At 42.1% G+C, this 18,184-nt stretch overlaps 1 protein-coding gene across 1 annotated transcript in view; it reads left to right on the plus strand.

Annotated features, from left to right (window-relative positions):
* The window catches only part of MYO16 (myosin XVI), a 458,605-nt gene that overhangs the window by 220,756 nt on the left and 219,665 nt on the right, over window positions 1–18,184 (plus strand). Inside the window, exon 16 of the mRNA XM_049647209.1 lies at window positions 16,855–16,966. Within this exon, the coding sequence (XP_049503166.1) occupies window positions 16,855–16,966 (112 nt within the window). The remainder of the gene's footprint in view (window positions 1–16,854; window positions 16,967–18,184) is intronic.

Raw genomic sequence — 18,184 nt, forward strand, 5'->3', positions numbered from 1 at the left:
TCTCTCTCTCTCTGAAATGTATGTAAATGATGAATCATGGGAATTCACTCCCAAAGCAAAGAGCACACTATATACCCTCTATGTTAGCTATGTTAGCTAACTTGACAAGAAATTATATTAAAATAAAATAAAATAAAATTATAAAAAATAAGTTTCAAAAAAAACCCAAAATTGACCTTACAAAATATCACTTTTCTTTCTCATAATTAACAATTATTCATTGCTACAATATATATTAGTATTGTTTGCAATACAATAGCGTGTTATCATAATAGTATAATTTTGTCTTAGCACATCTGTCTCCCGTGCTGACTTGTGCGATGTCTCTGGACAAACACTGTGTCTTGTTCATCTTGGAATCCTCAGTAATCACAATTCTAGGCACATGTGGAAACTCAGTATTTCATTTATTTGACCTAAGCCTTACTGTGCTGGCAGTTGATGATAACAAAAACATGGCAGGCTATCACCAACATATGCTTTGTCCAGATCTGTCTTTAGAAGCCTCTCGGATTCTCTCAAGCAGTACAGACCTCATGTGATGTGGTCACTTCTCTTAGAACAAATTTCATATTTTATAGTTTTGCTTACAATCTTCCTTATTAGTGAGTAATGAGAGGGTGGGAGCCCTGCTTCACTCAGGACTGAGGCCTGTGTGAAGTATGGTTCATTTAAAATTAGACATTTTAAGATACAGTGGATGAATTGATCCATGAATGGAACTTGGCTTATCAATGTGAGGATAAGAATGATCATCCAATGGGGTGCCTGGTGGCTCAGTCGTTGGAGCATCCAACTCTTGGTTTTGACTCAGGTCATGATCTCATGGTTCATGGGATCGAGCCCCATGTTGGGCTCTGTGCTGACAGTGCGGAGCCTGCTTGGGATTCTCTCTCTCTCTCTCTCCCCGCCCCCACCCCATCTCTTAAAATAAATAAACATTAAAAAAAATTTTAAAGAATGCTAATCCAATGAGATAAATGAATATTCTGTCCCCAAAGAGGAAAAATTTGAAAGCATTTATTGTTCAAACATAAGCACCATATGCTGGGAAAACCCAACGATGGCTGTTAATGTGCTTCTTTCCAGTATCTGCTTTACCTACAAGAATACTGTTTACCAGCATCACATCATAGTACATAGTGGGTGCTGAAATGCAAAATAACTTACTAACATATTAAACCCTACATCAGCTTCCCTATCTAGATGCTTATATAGATGTAGTACAGTTGTTTAAATAAATGTCCTTTCATCAACATTTTCAACGTCCTCCATTATCAGACATTTTTAAATGGATCTTCTTTTCTCTTTGGCTAAAATGTGTGATTGACTCCATTTAGGAGGTATTTTCAGTTTTGACAGGAAGAGATTTCCTATGTGAAAATGTAAATTAGAGGAGACTGAAAAGGACATTTGGAGTAGCTGGTGTTAGCGAATCAGCTGCAGAAGGCTCCGAGCCCGGGTAATGAAAATAAAGCAGGACCAAGGATGCGATGTAACCACTCCTCTTCGTCCCCCACCTGCTCTGGATTTCTCCTCCCTCCCCTGCCACCACACAGAAGGCTCCTGCATGCATCAGTGCTCCTGGCAAAAGCACCATTCCCGGGGAGGAGACAGAGATCGAGGGTGCAAGGGGGCCAGCCCCCCACCTCGTATTCTTAAATAAAACTTTCCTGAGACCATCATCTGTTGAGCCAGGGAGGAAATGGAAATAAGGCATGAGCGGTCATTTCTTTATCATTATGGTCTATGGTTTTTAACTTTATCAGTTTACATGTGTAATTCAGTTCTAAGCCTCAGATTCCCTAACAAATCAGACGTAAATATCTCCTGATTTTAGCCTTTCTAATTTTAGGAGCTTTTATTTTCATCAAAGTTGAGATTCAAGGTTAACTCTTTGAAGCATGTGATACCTTAAATATAAATACTGCAGTTATTAGAGCAGCAGATTGGGCTGAAAGAAGCAAAGAGGGATTTCTATCAAGTTTAAAGAATCTACAGCACACTCCCCCCACCCAAAATCCATTTGAATTTCTTTGGTTTTTTTTTTTTTTTGACCGTGAAGATGCTTCTGAGTTTCATTGTATTTATCTTTATAATTTTATTTTATAAACATTTCTAATGGGTAGAACTGGTTTAGAGACACTACGAAGTTATTTCCATACAGAATCACGTTGTGATAACAGTAGTAGGTATTAGTAAACGGGTGACCGATTCTTCTAGGTTGGAATATCATTTCACTACCTCAGGGTCTGAAGGCAAATTAAGGCAGAACGCTAATTATTCCTCGGGACTGACAAACATTTTAAGCCCAGAATAGCTATGTCTATTAGTCTTGAAGGCTCCAGAACCCATCCTTGGAAAAACTAGTCTTTTCTTGATTTAGTACCTTTCTAGCTAAGTGATTACTTTTTAATATTCTTGTGTAACTTACCTGCTTTTCTCATATGAACATCTGAAAGTTAGAGATCACATCTGGAGTGAAAACACATCATTTGGATATGAGTAAGTTTTTAGACTTTTTTGCCTTTCAGTTAGTTTTTAAATGTCTAGATAATGACTTTTAGGCAACATGCTTGAGTCTTTTCTCCAAATATTCTCTCGCATATTATGATTTTTCTTTTTTTATTTTAGAGAGAGAGAGAGTGTGTGTGTGTGTGTGTGTGTGTGTGTGTGTGTGTGTGCAAGTATAGGAGAGGGCCAGAGGGGGAGAGAGAGAGAGCTCAGTGCAGAACCCAGCCTGGGGCTCGATCCCACGACCCTGGGGATCAAGACCTGAGCAGAGATCAAGAGTCAGATGCTTAGCTGACTGAGCCACCCGGGCTCCCCTGTGTAGAAGGATTTTGACGTAAATGCACAATACAACAGGATTTTTACTTCATGAAAAGTGTTTTCTTGTTATTAGTAAGTAGCTTGCCTTTGGCACTGAGGTGTGAAGACTGTATTATTTCAAAGTTTGGAACAAAACCAAGAGCAGCAGAGCTTACTTTGAGTGCTGACAACCTCCTTCTATCATTTGTCTTTTAGATTACCCCGGCTCTATTTTGAAATATTCTATATAGTAATATCATCTGTGGATGATATTTCTGTATAATTTTATTGAACATATGTAGCATATTTATAAAGATAACGATAAGTCCACAGCCATTCCTTACTAGAAATTATTAAAAACAGGTGCAAGGGGCACCTGGGTGGCTCAGGCAGTTGAACACCTGACTCTTGATTTCGGCTCAAGTCATGGTCTCACAGCTCCTGAGACCGAGCCCCACATCAAGCTCTGTGCTGACAGTGCAGAGCTTCCTTGGGATTCTCTCTCCCCCTTTCTCTCTGCCCCTCCCCCCACCAAAATAAATAAATAAACTTAAGAAAATAGGAGCAAAAAGGGGTACAGTAGATAGGAAGTGTCAAAGTAGAGCTCACATGTTCCATCCTTGTCTTCTTGATTTTATTAGGAACAGTTATGGGCAACGAGTGTTTTTGTCTGTGCTAACATAATCATTTTTATTCAGGTTTTACATGAGAACTGATATTTAGCTGTGGTGCCTGGGTGGCTCAGTCGGTTGTGTCTGACTTCAGCTCAGGGCATGATCTCATGGTTCATGACTTTGAGTGCCACATCAGGCTCTCTGATGTCATATGGAGCCCACTTCAGATCCTCTGCCCCCCTCTCTCTCTCTCTGCCCCCCCCCCACTCTCTCTCTCTCAAAAATAAAAGAAACATTAAAAATATATTATTTTTTAAGAAAATAACTGAGATTTAGCAAAAATGAGAAATAAAGTATTTAGTTGACTTCATGAATCTATCCTGAAACAACCAGTTCTTATATTCCATGTCTGACATCATCTTGTTAGATACTTGGTTTGGGGCTACATTGCTTTACTAGGGACAATCTATATTTTTTTAAGTTTATTTATTTATTTTTGCGAGAGAGAAGAGGGAGAGAACCTGCAAGAGAAGAGCAGAAAGAGAAGGAGAGAGAGAATCCCAAGCAGGCTCTGTGCTGTCAGCTCAGAGCCAGATGCGGGGCTCGAACTCACGAGCTGAGAGATCATGACCTGAGCTGCAACCAGGAGTCAGAAGCTCAACTGACTGAGTCACCCAGGCACCCCAGGGACAGCCTACATTTTAATAAGCTCTTGTGCTTGAAAAGGTTTTCCTTAATGTATTTTTTAAATCTTTTAAAAATAATGTAGTACATTTTTATTTTAATCGTCTCAACTTCTCCATAAAATTCCCCATTTGTTAAAATGGAGGGGCTGATGTTTCTTAGTCACATGACAAACATTTTTAACATAATTTGGGTGCTATCACGAAGCCAGGCCTTAAGGTTTTGTACGTGGGATGCACGTCTTTGCACAAGTGTGTGCACATGCAGTTTTCTTGCCGAAGGTTAAGGTTGCTGGTTGTGTAAGTATCTTATCAGTAAAGGCCATTAAACTATCTGGTGAACTATGTTTATTTCTTTTTAAAGCTCGTTTCTGGTTTCCTCACCCGCCTCCCATATTGTCATACTTCTCTCCTAGTACTTCTAATAAGACTTAGGCAAGTTTCTGCCTCTGATGATTTACTGAATATTTGCTTCTTATACTAACCTTTCTTCACTAAAACCTTTTCTAAATTAATTCTTCACTGTAGCATTTACGGGTTTTTGTTTGCTTTGACAAAAGAATGATTGATTTTTATGACATTGGATTTTCATTTCCTTTTGCCAATCTTTGGCCCAGGGAGAAGGGTAGAGCTTGTGTTCACTGTTTATATATCAGCCAGCTGCATATGGCACCTTCCAGGTATATTGAGAACCTACCAGGTATAAATGGAACTGACCAGGTATATATGGAAACTTTGAGATACATTTGGAAGCTTTCAGGTGTTTATAAAACCTACTATTTAATCAGTAATGACTTAGGTTTTATGAAAATCCATGGGAAACTTTAAGGCATGACCTCTAAAAAGAATAATATTGGTGACCTTTAATTTCTATATATTAAATAAGAACTAGTAAATATTTAAATATATGAATAAATAAAGTGGAGAAAGGAGAGTGTATTGGGATTCTCTAGAGAAAACCAAGAGGAGAAATATAGATGTAGGTATGCGTATATACATATATACATATACATACACATACACATGCATATGCACACACATACATATATGCATACACGCACACACATATATGCACATGCATATACATACATATACACGTACATGTACACACATATGCATGTGCATACACACATATACACATGCATACATATATGCATACACGTACACACATATATGCACATACATATACATAAATATACGCGTACATATACACACATATGCATGTGCATACACACATATACACACGTGCATATGCATATACACATATGCATATACACATATACATGTACGTATACACATATACATACATATGCATATGCATACACATGCATACACACACATGTATACACATACATATACATATACACATACACATACATATACATATTCGTAGTATACATATACATATGCATGTACATGTGCATTTACAGAATTGACTCACATGATGGAGGCTGAGAAGTCCCGAGATCTACACCCACAAGCTGGAGACCCAGGAGAGCTTCTTCTGGTCTGGTGCCAGGTCTGGCTGGTCAGGAAGAGAATCCTGGTGAGAGAGTGAGAAAGAACAGGGGTCAATATGAAGTCACATGGTGGCAGCCACAGCGGGGAGGGCAATGACATGTGCAGACTACAACCAAATAAGAATAGTTTGATGGGGAAGAGCCGTGTTGTGGGGAGTCTTGCAAAACATGTAAGAGAATTTATTGTTTGGGTGAAATGTTTATGAGTAGGACAGTGATTAGATGGCTGTACACATTGGGAAGATGAATCAGATAGAGGCTTGGACACACACTCATTCTCTTTGATCCAGAATGAAAACTACTTGTCAAGGCCCGTCTTGCTTTGTTATGGGGATACACGTCCAGGCAATTTTGATAGGAGTCTGATAAAGCACTCTTGTGGAGGAAACACACAGTTTTGGGGAGTTCGTACAGAGGACATCCAAACCTACAAGACTTCCCAGAGAAAGTGGGCTGCCAAGAGCAATGGAATTCATCCAGAATGTTCCATGGGGAGTATGTGTGGGTTATGTTCCCAGTGGAGAAAGCAGGATGAGTGAGGGCCCAGAGGTGGACTAGACTTAGGTCTGTCTGAGGGACCAAAGGAAGTTCCATGCCGCAAGAGCTCAGAGGGTATGAAGAGGCTTGGGGAACGGATGGCATCCGATGGGGTGGGCCTTTGGGAACCACGCTAGGGAATTCGTGTTTTAAGAGCAATGGAAAGGGGCGCCGCGGGGCTCAGTCAGTAAAGCGTCCGACTTCGGCTCAGGTCATGACCTCACAGTTCATGGGTTCAAGCGCCATGTTGGGCTCTGTGCTGACAGCTCAGGGTCTGGAGCCTGCTTCGGATTCTGTGTCTCCCCCTTTCTGCCCCTCCTCTGTTCATTCTCTCTCTCTCTCTTTCAAAAATAAATGAACATTAAAAAAATAAGAACAATGGGAAGGATTTAAGGTTTGGACTTGGGAAGTGCATTCACTAAATTTACATTCTGAAAAGAGAACTTTGCCTTTAGTGCAGAAACTAGGTTGGGGGTGAGCAGGCATGGGTTCCAGGAGACCAGCTTCTGTAGTGTTTGGGGAGATTTGAACAGCGGGAGACAGAGAATACTACAGTCCCTGGGTGTCCATTGAGAGACTGACGGCTGTGGGGAACAGGGAACATGGAGGTCCTCCTGTTGGAGTCACAGTGCATGAAGAATCAACCTGGCTAAGGGAAGTTCTACACAGTATAGGAGGAGAAAGAAGTTTGAATGTTGCAAATGTTCTTACCCATCAGCCTGGGAGACTGAATTAGGGTGGGTAACAGAAGTACAGTAGGGGTGCCTGGGTGGCTCAGTTGCTTAAGTGTCCGACTTTGGTTCAGGTCATGATCTGACAGTCCATGGGTTTGAATCCCGTGTCAGGCTCAGTGCTGACAGCTCGGGGCCTGGAGCTTGCTTCGGATTCTGTGTCTCCTTCTCTCTTTGACCCTCCCCCAATCGTGCTCTGTCTCTCTTTCTCTCTCAAAAATAAATATTAAAATTAAAAAAAAAGTATATATATATATATATATAAAAGAAGTACAATAAAACCTTGGTTTGTGAGCGTAATTCATTTCAGAAACACACTTGTAGTCCAAAGCACTTGCATATCAAAGCGAATTTCCCCGTAAGGAATAATAGAAACTCAGATGATTCGTTCAACCCAAAAATATTCATATGAAAATGATTACAATACTGTTATGTAATACGAAATAATAAAGAAAGTACAAAATCTAAAGAAAAATAAAGAAATTAAGCTGCACTTCCCTTTGAAAACCCTTACGGCTGGTGCGAGGGAGACAAGAGAGAGGAGGGTTATTGTGTAGGGAGGCTTTCAGGATCACTAATGGAATCACTGCTATGTATTGACTCCATGGAATCTTTCTTTTTGTGCAAGTTTAACAAGGCACCTATCCAATGACCTAGAATGGAGCAAAGCATTCTTAGCTCACTCTTGTCTGGAAAAGCAAAGGACTGTCCCTGGGTGCTCTGAAGTGACAAAAAATACACCAGTGCCAGTTGGGGGCACCCTCCAACGTCCTGAAAAATCACGGATTTCTGCCGAACACTGTGGCCTGAGACCGAGCATCCAAGCATGCGAGATGATCACCCACAATCCTGCAGAGAGAGAGAGAGAGAGACAGAGAGAGAGAGAGAGAGGAGAACCATAGGCTCAGTTGTGATCATGTGACTTTCAGCATCACGTACGACTCGTATTGCAAGACATCGCTCATGTATCAAGTCACAATGTATTAGAGACGTTTGCTCATCTTGTGGAAGCCTCACAGAACAAGTTGCTGGCGATCCTGGGTTTTCCTGTAATTCATTTGAGAGGAAAGCAGAACTCCCTGTTGGATCTACGAAGTCTGAAGCGGTTGCTTGATGTGTTTGTGAGCCATGGTCAGCAGGATGCTCTCACGGAGTTAGCACCGAGGGAACACTTGAGGCAAGTTCGCGGGTAGGTCCCCGTGGAGACCCCGAACAAGCGTGTTGCTCAACGATAACGTGTCTGCGTCGCACGTTCTGTCACACTGACATGTGAGAGGAGTGTCACTGCAGATGCTACCTGGTCAGTGTTTCAAACCCAGGGTTATGGTGCACTGGGTCCTGCACAACAGCGTCATGGCCATGACCTTGCACAGTGCTTTTCCATGACCATTTTTCCCTGAGGGGGATCTCAGCGCCCGTTCAGCCTTGCCCGAAGCATATTTGTGTATTTATATAGATCTCTGCACTGCCCTTCTGTGCGGCTGGGGCCATCCTGGGCAGGCTGGGGTCGGGGGAGACGACATGAACCGCAGAGAGCCCCTCCTCCACCCCCCACAGATGCAGCCCCTTGGCCATTCGTGAAGGCCAGACCAAGCCCATGTTCTGAGCAGCAACTTCTGTCTCTCCCCATCTCACATTTTTTAATTTTTAAAAAATATTTATTTATTTTTGACACAGAGAGGGAGACAGAATATGAGCAGGGGAGGGGCAGAGAGAGAGGGAGACACAGAATCCGAAGCAGGCTCCAGGCTCTGAGCTGTCAGCACAGAACCCGATGCAGGACTCAATCTCACGAACCGTGATAGCACGACTGGAGCCGATGTCAGACGCTCAACGGACCGAGCCACCCAGGCGCCCCCCTCATCTCACCATTTTAATATTGATGGTTCTCTGTGAGGGCTTCAGGGCAAAGGAAAGACGCCCCCTCCTCTGGCAGAAGGGCCCGTGCTGGTCACAAGGCTGGGGGACTGGCTGCACACTGGGGCTCGGGCCCCCCAGACACTGGCCCTGAGGCTTTGTGCAAGAGGTGGGGCCGCTCTGTTCTAGGGTCTCCACCCCCAGCTCTTCGAATTAGATGGTTTCAAGAAACAAGTGAGATGACCCATAAGCATTCACTATTTGAAAGATGGTAAGAGTTGAGAATTTGTTTCACCAGATGTTTTGAAGAAATACTCTGACTGATTAGAAAAATATGGGCAAACTATTCTGGGAATGTCACAAGACCCAGAGTCTTTCTGAATACATAATTTATTAAATGGATTCTGTTTTTTTCCTGAAGACCACTGGCCAGGGTTTCCTCTTTCCAAACAAAATAGTTTGAGGCTAATATATTAATATTTTCATTGCTGGAGATTTATGTGTCCGAACCTGTGGTTAATAAAAACTTTATTCATATCCCGTTGAAGGGGGGGGGTGGGATTTAAAATTCATTAATACTTTCCAGATAGCTTAGAAATAATAAAGAAAAGAATTTCCTTTTTAGGAACAAGGTGGGGGTGTGTGGGCAAGAAGGTGTTGTTTACAACCTTCACTAGAAAACTAGTAAACGGGGTGCCTGGGGGTTCAGTCAGTTGAGCGTTGACTTTGGCTCAGGTCATGATCTCACGGTCCGTGTGTTCGAGCCCCGCGTCAGGCTCTGTGCTGACAGCTCGGAGCCTAGAGCCTGCTTCAGAGTCTGTGTCTCCCTCTCTCTCTCTGCCCCTCCCCTGTTCAGTCTCCGCTCCCTCTCTCCCTCCCTCTCTCTCTGTCAATAAATAAACATTAAAAAAATTAAAAAAGAGAAAAAAAAAAACCTCGTAAGCAGTGTTGTCTGTGTTGATGCAAAGTATTTGCTTTTGCCTTACCTGGTTTCTGTTTACTTATTAAACATCCCCAAGTAAAAAGCAGCTCTGCCCACAATAGAGAAGACATTGTTCTTTTGTATTTAAGGGGCAGATAAAACCCTGAGCAAAACATCATGTTTGTAGTCTGTGAGCTTCTGACTTGGTGAATGGGCTGTGCACGTGGCTTTAGGTAGCGATATCTTTGCATGTGGCTTTAAGTAGTAATATCTTTTATTTGTATTCAAGTCTTCCCTCCCAGTGTATCCTGGGGACACATGCAGCCACAGAGTTATTTTGTGTCAAGGAATGGTGGAGCACTGGCAGGACAGCTGTGTTTTGTTTGTTAGTTAGTTTTTTAAATTTATATTGAGATGTGATTGACATATAACGTTGTGTAAGTTTAAGGTGTACCAAGTGTTGGTTTAATACGTGTGTGTGTGTGTGTATGTGTATATGTATATATGTACTGTATGTGTATACGTATATATTAAATATATATGGTACTACATATTACTGTATAACGTATGTAATGTATATATTACGTACATACAAATATATGTATGTATACATGTACATATGTGTACATGTCCATATATATGTATGTAACATATACGTTATATATATTATATAGTAATACCTGTGTTCTGTCATCTACGTATTTCTTTTCTGTGGTGAAAACAATTAACATCTAGTCTCTTAGCAACTGTGAAGTTTTGAAGTTCCGTGATCACTATGCCCTGCATGGCATCTCCAGAATGCTTTCATTTACGAGTTGCACATTTGCTATTTTAATGTGCCTGGCACCAGCGGGAGACAGGAGGTACCGGGTCCCAGAGCGGGGACACAGGCCCTTGAAATTCCATAGTGGGTTGTTTGCAAACAGTCACTGTTTGTATTTGATATTCAGATCACGTCACCATCACCTTGAATTCGTGGTCTCTGTGTCAGAGCGATGCCGTTGACACTCTCCTGTAAGTCTAAAGACGAAACTACCCTATTACTGAGCTCTTGGACTCGTTGGCATTTAGCCTAGAAAAACAAAGACTTACATTTACCCCAAAACCTGCATGGGAATGTTCATAGCAGCTTTATTCATAATAGTTCCAAACTAGAAACAACCTGTATTTTCCTCAAATGACCAACTGGTCTGGCAGACTGGTACATTCATACTGTGGAATACTACTCAGCAATAAAATGAAGCAAATTATTGATATACACAACAAACCGGATGAATCCCTACAGAATTATGCTCCTTTTTTTTTTTTAATTCATGGTTTTATAGAGATATTTTTTCCTGGTGACACGTAACAGCCATTGATTCTTGGAAAACTGGAGAATATGAAACAAACAAAAAAAGAGAGAGAAAATATACCTCCAATCTGCCATCTCTCCCTCTGTCTTTCCACTTTGTTTTCCTGAGGCTATTAAACTAGTGGAGAGAGAAAAAAATACATCTTCGTGATTTAAAGTTATCCAAGGGAAAGTAAAATTGCGTATCGGTCGTGGAAGTTATGGAGCACGCAATGGCGTTGGGGTCTGGATGCTGAGCTTTGTGAAGACAAGAATTGGGGTTGCTTGCTTCTCTGTCCTGACCTACTTTTATTATTTTTTTTAATTTATTTTTTTAAATATATGAAATTTATTGTTGTTTCCATACAACACCCAGTGCTCATCCCAAAAGATGCCCTCTTCAATACCCATCACCCACCCTCTCCTCCCTCCCAGCCCCCATCAGCCCTCAGTTTGTTCTCAGTTTTTAAGAGTCTCTTATGCTTTGGTTCTCTCCCTCTCTAACCTCTTTTTTTTTTTCCTTCCCCGCCCCCATGGGTTCCTGTTAAGTTTCTCAGCATCCACGTAACAGTGAAAACATATGGTACCTGACCTACTTTTAAAGTCCCGTTTAATGGAACATTATCAAGTAACACATTTCACACCAATTAGGACTTTTGTATGATTCATCAATGAGGAACCTAGAAAGTTAGTTTTCCTAGAATTTGCCTTGAGAAGGATTGGCCATGCTTAACTAGCTATTAAAATTCGGAGAGAAGGGGGGCGCCTGGGTGGTTCTGTTGGTTAAGCGCCCAGCTCTTGATTGTGTCTGGGGTCATGATCTCCTGGTGTGTGGAATCGAGCCTCGCTTTGGGCTCTGGGCTGATTAGCTCAGAGCCTGCTTGGGATTCTCTTTCTCCCTCTTTCTCTGTCGCTCCTCTCACTTGAGTGCTCTCGCTCTCTCTCACTCTCTCAAACATTTAAAAGAAATTTGGGGGGAAGAAATGAATAGGGACAGTGGCAGAGTCAAGGTCTGCTGAGAAGCAGTAGTTCACAAGTCTCCTTGTAGTTACCAATTCAGACAACACCTATGATCAAGGATTTAAAGTTATTGAAAAATATCACTTCATATAGTTGATAACAGTGTTTTCAAAATTTCCACAAAATGGGACTACCTAATTTCCGCAGTGCTTTTGTCCTTTTGTTGTTAATGAAACCTAAGTGCATTTAGTAAAGACAGACTTTTCTGAGGAAGTGCATCTTCAGAAAAACTTGGTGCCTTGATCTGTTCCTTGGCGGGATATTTCTGCTATTTCCAGAAATCAGGCTGGATACAACTTGCCTGCCATATAACTTAATATACTTTTGGACATAACTGACCTGCTAAATCAGCTTGTCCCTACCTGCTTCAGAGACAATGGAGTTATCTACTAAATAATCCACATTTAAACACATGGTAAAAATAAGGGTAATCTTTTCCTGTTTTCCCTCATCTCCCTTGTTTAATATGTCTTTTCACTTCTTTCCCCCACCATTGAACAGTGGAACTAGCATAGAGTGTTACTCAAGATGTGTAACCTCTAACTTGGCCTCATTTAGTCATTTGCCTTTCTGCGGGACTGTTAGTAGAATTATCTGCAGTCCTATTGAGAGCTAAATGTGTTCTCATGAGTACAGAGTTTTCGTATGTATTCATGACGTTTCATAAATTAAAGTCAAATATGGTTTAGGCGTGTGCACATGTGTGTCAAACAGATGTGTGCGTGTGCACACACATATCGTGCCTGGAGTCCGAGCATAAAAAGTTGAATCAGACGCTTTCATGGCGTGCCACATCGGGCTCTGTGTTGACAGTGTGAAGGAGCTGCCCTTCCCCACCTCCTCTCTTTGTCTCTCAAAATAAATAAACAAAAACTTAAAAAAAAAATGTTATCATAAAGGGTCAAATAAGAGTTGATTCTAAACCTCCAGATTCTTGGTTGTAATATATTCCTGGACGTATTTTTCAATTATTTCTCTTTGCTTGTGTGTGGTTTCATTAACAAATCATGTCAAAGGGAAGGTGAGTACTTTTAATCTTCAAAAAATAAACCTTAATTTTTTTCTGATAGTGACATTTCCGTTTTATTTTATTTAATCTTTTAAAGTATATTTATTTCGAGGGGCGCCTCAGTGGCTCAGTCGGTTGAGCGTCCAACTCTTGATTTAGGCTCAGGTCATGATCCCATGGTTTGTGGGTTTGAGCCCCGTATCAGGCTCTGTGCTGACAGAAGATTCTGTCTCTCCCTCTCTCTCTGCCCCTCCCCTACTCATGCTTGAGCTCTCTTTCAAAATAAATAAACTTAAAAAAATAAAGTTTATTTATTTTGAGAAAGAGAGAGAGAGAGAGAGAGAGAGAGTGTGTGTGTGTGTGTGTGTGTGAGAGAGAGAGAGAGGGTGGGGGAGGAGCATAGTGTGAAGGATAGAGAATGCCAAGCAAGCTCTGTGCTGTGAGTGCAGAGCCCTATGTGGGGCTCCATCCCATGAACCCTGAGATCATGACCTGAGTCGAAATCAAGAGTTGGACACTCAACCGACTGAGCCACCCTGTACTTTTCCATTTTAAGATACAGTTTTGTAAACAGCTAAGAACTATATTTCTGGTGAAATCATCCTGGACATGATTGAATAGTGGGAGAAATTTTGAAGTCATATAGAAGACACTGAGTTCTAGTTTTCTTTTGGTCATTTTCATGCCATCAAGTTTTCAAGCCACAGAGGAACATACAACTGAACTTAAAGCATCATTCCTCCATCAGGCAAACTGTCCTCTACAATCCGATTTTGACTGAGTTTCTCCTGGACCATTGCATTCTTAACAGCCCAGTCTGCAACTACTAAGATTAATTTCACTTGGCTTCCTCCATCCAGAATTCAGCAGAAGTGAAAATGCTGGTTCTTCTCACTGCTTCACGGAGCAGGTCGTAGCCGCTGTAAATTCTCTACCATAAGGACACGAAAAATGGGGGATGGGGTGGCTTAAAGAAATATTGAAATGCCCATAGGTAGGGCTTGTTAACTGATTATTTTTTAAGAATTTTAAAATGGTGTTATTTCACACATTTGACTCTATAATGTCAGCAGGAGCCCATAGTCCTCTGAAGGAGGTTCATCGGTCTCTTTTATGGAACAGTGGAGTAGTAGCCTCTGTGATGATCAACAAGTAAGTGGGAGAGAAAAGAGGGCATCAGGAAGATGGATGGAAAACTGTGGTGGGAACCAGAGGAGTCGACAGCGGTTGCAATTTCCTATCTTTAATCAAGCCTTTATAGTCACTAAAGTTTTGCACATTTTGGGTAAAATGACTGACCATCCCACCCAATTCCTCACTAGTATTGATGACCTTGACCTTGACCTTTTGTTCTACTGCCCCAGCCCCAACCCAGCCATCCCAGGTCAGACAGCGGAGGAGACCCCTGGAGAAGGGGCGTGCACCACGTGAGCTGGGCTCCAGCTCCCTCCGGGCCCGGCACAGCGTCCACTTGGCTTCCGGGGCCTCCCAGCTTGGCAGTCATGTCTGTCTCCACAGCAAATACCTCAGATTCTTACAGCTTCCGCCACCCAGTGGCGCCTAGTCATCTAGACCCAACCTCTTCCTTTCCTCGAAACACTGAAGCCTCAAAGCGCTGGTTTCTTTGCTGCTCTGAGATGCCAGCAGCCTTTGGACCCGTATTTGTCACCTCAGCTGGCATATCGAGAGGCCGTGTCCCTTCTGTGGTGGAAGGCATGCCCTCCACCGTGCTGCATTCCCAAACCCTCTTCCCTTCTAAGAAGCAACTTTATTTTTAATGTTTTTATGTATTTATGTTGAGAGAGAGAGAGAGAGAGAGAGAGAGAGAGAGAGGGAGAGAGAGAGAGACAGAAATAGAGGGAGAGAGAGAACCCCAAGCCAACTCCATCAGAGTAGAGCCCAATCTGGGGCTCGATCTCATGACCGTGAGATCATGACCAGAGCCAAAACCCGGAGTCGGATGCTCAACTGACTGAGCCACCCAGGCGCCCCTCTTCTAGCAACTTTCTGCTCTTCAGACCCCCTACACCTCCCTTTCTGTCAGCCTTCCATCCAAGATCTTCTGTGGGCTTCCAACTCAGCATGGAAATCTTCTGAAGGCTCTCCCAGTCCCCACCCCAGGAGGCTGGACTCCCTCACTTGCATGCTTCAGAGCTAGCACTGAGGGAAGAGAAGTCTTCACAGCCCCACCATCAACAGCAGTCTGTGTCTTTCCCCACACCACCACCCATTTCCTTGTGTCTACGGTCTCTTTTCTGTCACTATCAATCATTCTTGAAAATGTTACCCTTTTGTTTGGACGGCTCTGGCTTGTTTTAATTTTCCTACTCCCTTCCTGAACATTCAGTTCTTTCTTCATCCCGAAAATGTTAGCATCTTCTTTGGGGTGAGCTCATCCAGTCACAAGGGTTTGGTCATCTGCATGTTGATGACTTCCAGATCTTATTTTCTAGTCTCTTCTGAATGTCAGGTCCTTACAGCCAATTATTTTTTGGAATCCTACTGGAATCTCAACAAGGTGTTCAAAGTCAACCTGACCAATATAAAATATAAGACTTTCTCAAAAACATATCCTTCTTGCTGAGAACACTCTGGTTCAATGAGCTCACGCTCTACCCTGTTTCCTGAGACATAATCTTGCAAAACCTCGTTAATGCCTCTCTCTTCTCTTTCCTCTGTCTCCAGTTTGTCCCTTCATCCTGCCAGTCCTGCCTCCAGGGCACCTGTCTCCCCTCCTCTTCACCACTGCTGGTCTCCCTGGATCACCCAGCACCCTTGCCCTTTCCAGGTAACCTTTCCTGGGCTGTCAGAACACTTTTCAAACACTGATCTGATCGTGCCATTTCTTCGTTTTAAGACGTTTAGGACTGCCCATCATTTCTAAGACCTAAGGGAAGCTCTTTTGCAAGAGAGACAAAACTCTGACTACTTCTCCAACCTCACCAATTTCTGCTTCTCTCACCCGTGGCTACCATTTTGCCAACATACCTGAGCTCCTGTATACACCACAGGCACAGTCAACGCTGGGTACCTGTGTACATGTTGCTGAGTATTCCAGGGGCACCCTTAAGTCCTGGATTTGCTTGGAAAATTCTTATTCAGGTATTGGCTCTTGGAAAGGAAGCCTCTTCCTGTCTTGTAGACTTTTATCCACTCTGGGTTCCGTCCTTTTTCTGAACACTTACAAACACCTCTTGTTCAGCTCCATTATTCTGCTTGCATACTGTATATTGTATATTATATTCTCTCTTTCCTGAGCACAGGGATGCATTTGCTTTTGTTGTTGCTGAGTGGCCAAGGATGAGCCCTTTAACTTTATACGTGTCCTTTATACCTATATCCCCCGCAGCTGTGTATTTGGGAAATGATCCCTATGTGTTTGTTGCATGAGAGCAATAAATCAACAAATTACTCAGCCACTGCATGATTAAAGGATATTGGCCAGAAGAAATAATAAATTACTCAAAATTAAAAATCTTTAATAAAAGTATTAATTACAAAGCCTGTGATAGGATCCACCAGGTTTCTATATGAAATGCCTAAAACACCTGTGACCTTCTCCTTTCGGTAGGAAGGGTGCAGGTAAGGTGAGAACCAAGTAAAACAGTGTAAATAGGTTCTGGTACAGCAAGAACTTTTTTTTTCCTTCCTGAAACATCATGTGCTATTATGTATCAAAGCCTTGTAAACACAGGGCACGCAACGTCCAGGTGACTTCTATTATTCTGGAGACCAAATATGGCGGAAGTGACTTTTAACCACTGGAGTTTGACCACAAGCCAAGCTATAAGGCTGTGTGCTTTTTTTATCCTAACAGGTATTTGAACCAGTCCCTACCAGAAGACGTATCAACAGCAGAGCATTCTGTGAACAGGGAGAAATTTGCTCTTTTGAAACAAGCCCTGAATGTAGTTGGCTTCAGTAACATGGTGAGTCGTATCATAAAATATTTCACTGAGAAAACCGACCTTGTCCTAATTTACACAAGTCTTTCATTCAAAAACATTTACTGAGTCCCTATTATATTCCGGATATTGTTGCAAATACTCATGATTCAGCAGAGGACAGAACTCAGTCTGTGCCTCCTAGAATGTACATTCTCGGGGTGGTGGGGGGGAGGGGTAGACATGAACGCGGGGTCCAGGGTCATAGGTACTGTTTAGACAAATAGAGGAGGAGCGTCTGTTTTCAAGAAGGTGGTCAAGGAGACCTTTGACCAGATGAACCCTGAGAGCAAAACAGATCAAAGAACTTTGCATTGACCAGTTCTAGAGAAAACAAAGGCAAGGAACTGTTTGCTACTAAGAATCACTTTGAAAAGTAACCTAATCTCTCATTAAAGTTTTCTGTGCAACGTAAAGCTTGTTCTTATTCTTAAAGAGTTACACCTGCAGGTATTATGAAGCTGAAAAATACAATTTAAAAGGTTCAAACCGCCACTCTACAGTAGAAATTTCTGTAGTCATGGAAATGTTCTTGATCTGTGCTTCACAATATAGGTCAGGTGCATGTGTGGCCAGTGGGCATTTGAAATGTGGCTAGTGTGAATGAGGAAACGGATTTTTAATTTTTCTTGGTTTTAATTCATTTAAATTTAAGTAGCCTGTGTGGTGTGGTTAACCGAATTGGACACCACAGGTCTCCTGGACAAGAGATGTGAAACGAGCTAAGCCTGGAGTGCCCTCAAAATTCCCTCCAAGTTGTCTTTCCCTTACACAGTAGCTGTTCCCTCCTCGTTCAGTTTGGTGTAATTTTGAATTATGGGGACTTCCTCACTAGCAAGGAATGTAAGATTGCATGGGTAACTTTGGAGTGGCCAAACCCAGATTTAGTCATAGATTTAAATATGTCCTTTTTCTTAGGGCAGTAAGTTGATGACTTTGGGTCTTTGCTTCTTTTCTTTTTCACCCTAGTCCACATAGACACAGCCCACAGGGCACGGAGGTCTAGGAAGGGGTGGGGAGGGAGGGATAAGGAAATGGGGACTCTCCCTAAATGAAACAGCTCTGGCCACTTCACCCTTGCCCCTTTCAGAGATGGGAATTCTAGCAACATAAATCATATGGTATCTTTTTGTTGCTCTTTTTTGTTTTTTGTTTTTTCCTAATTATATGATCTGTATATTTCTTTTAGCAAGTCCTAACCTA

Source organism: Panthera uncia, assembly GCF_023721935.1.
Source record: "Panthera uncia isolate 11264 chromosome A1 unlocalized genomic scaffold, Puncia_PCG_1.0 HiC_scaffold_16, whole genome shotgun sequence".
NCBI lineage: Eukaryota > Metazoa > Chordata > Mammalia > Carnivora > Felidae > Panthera > Panthera uncia.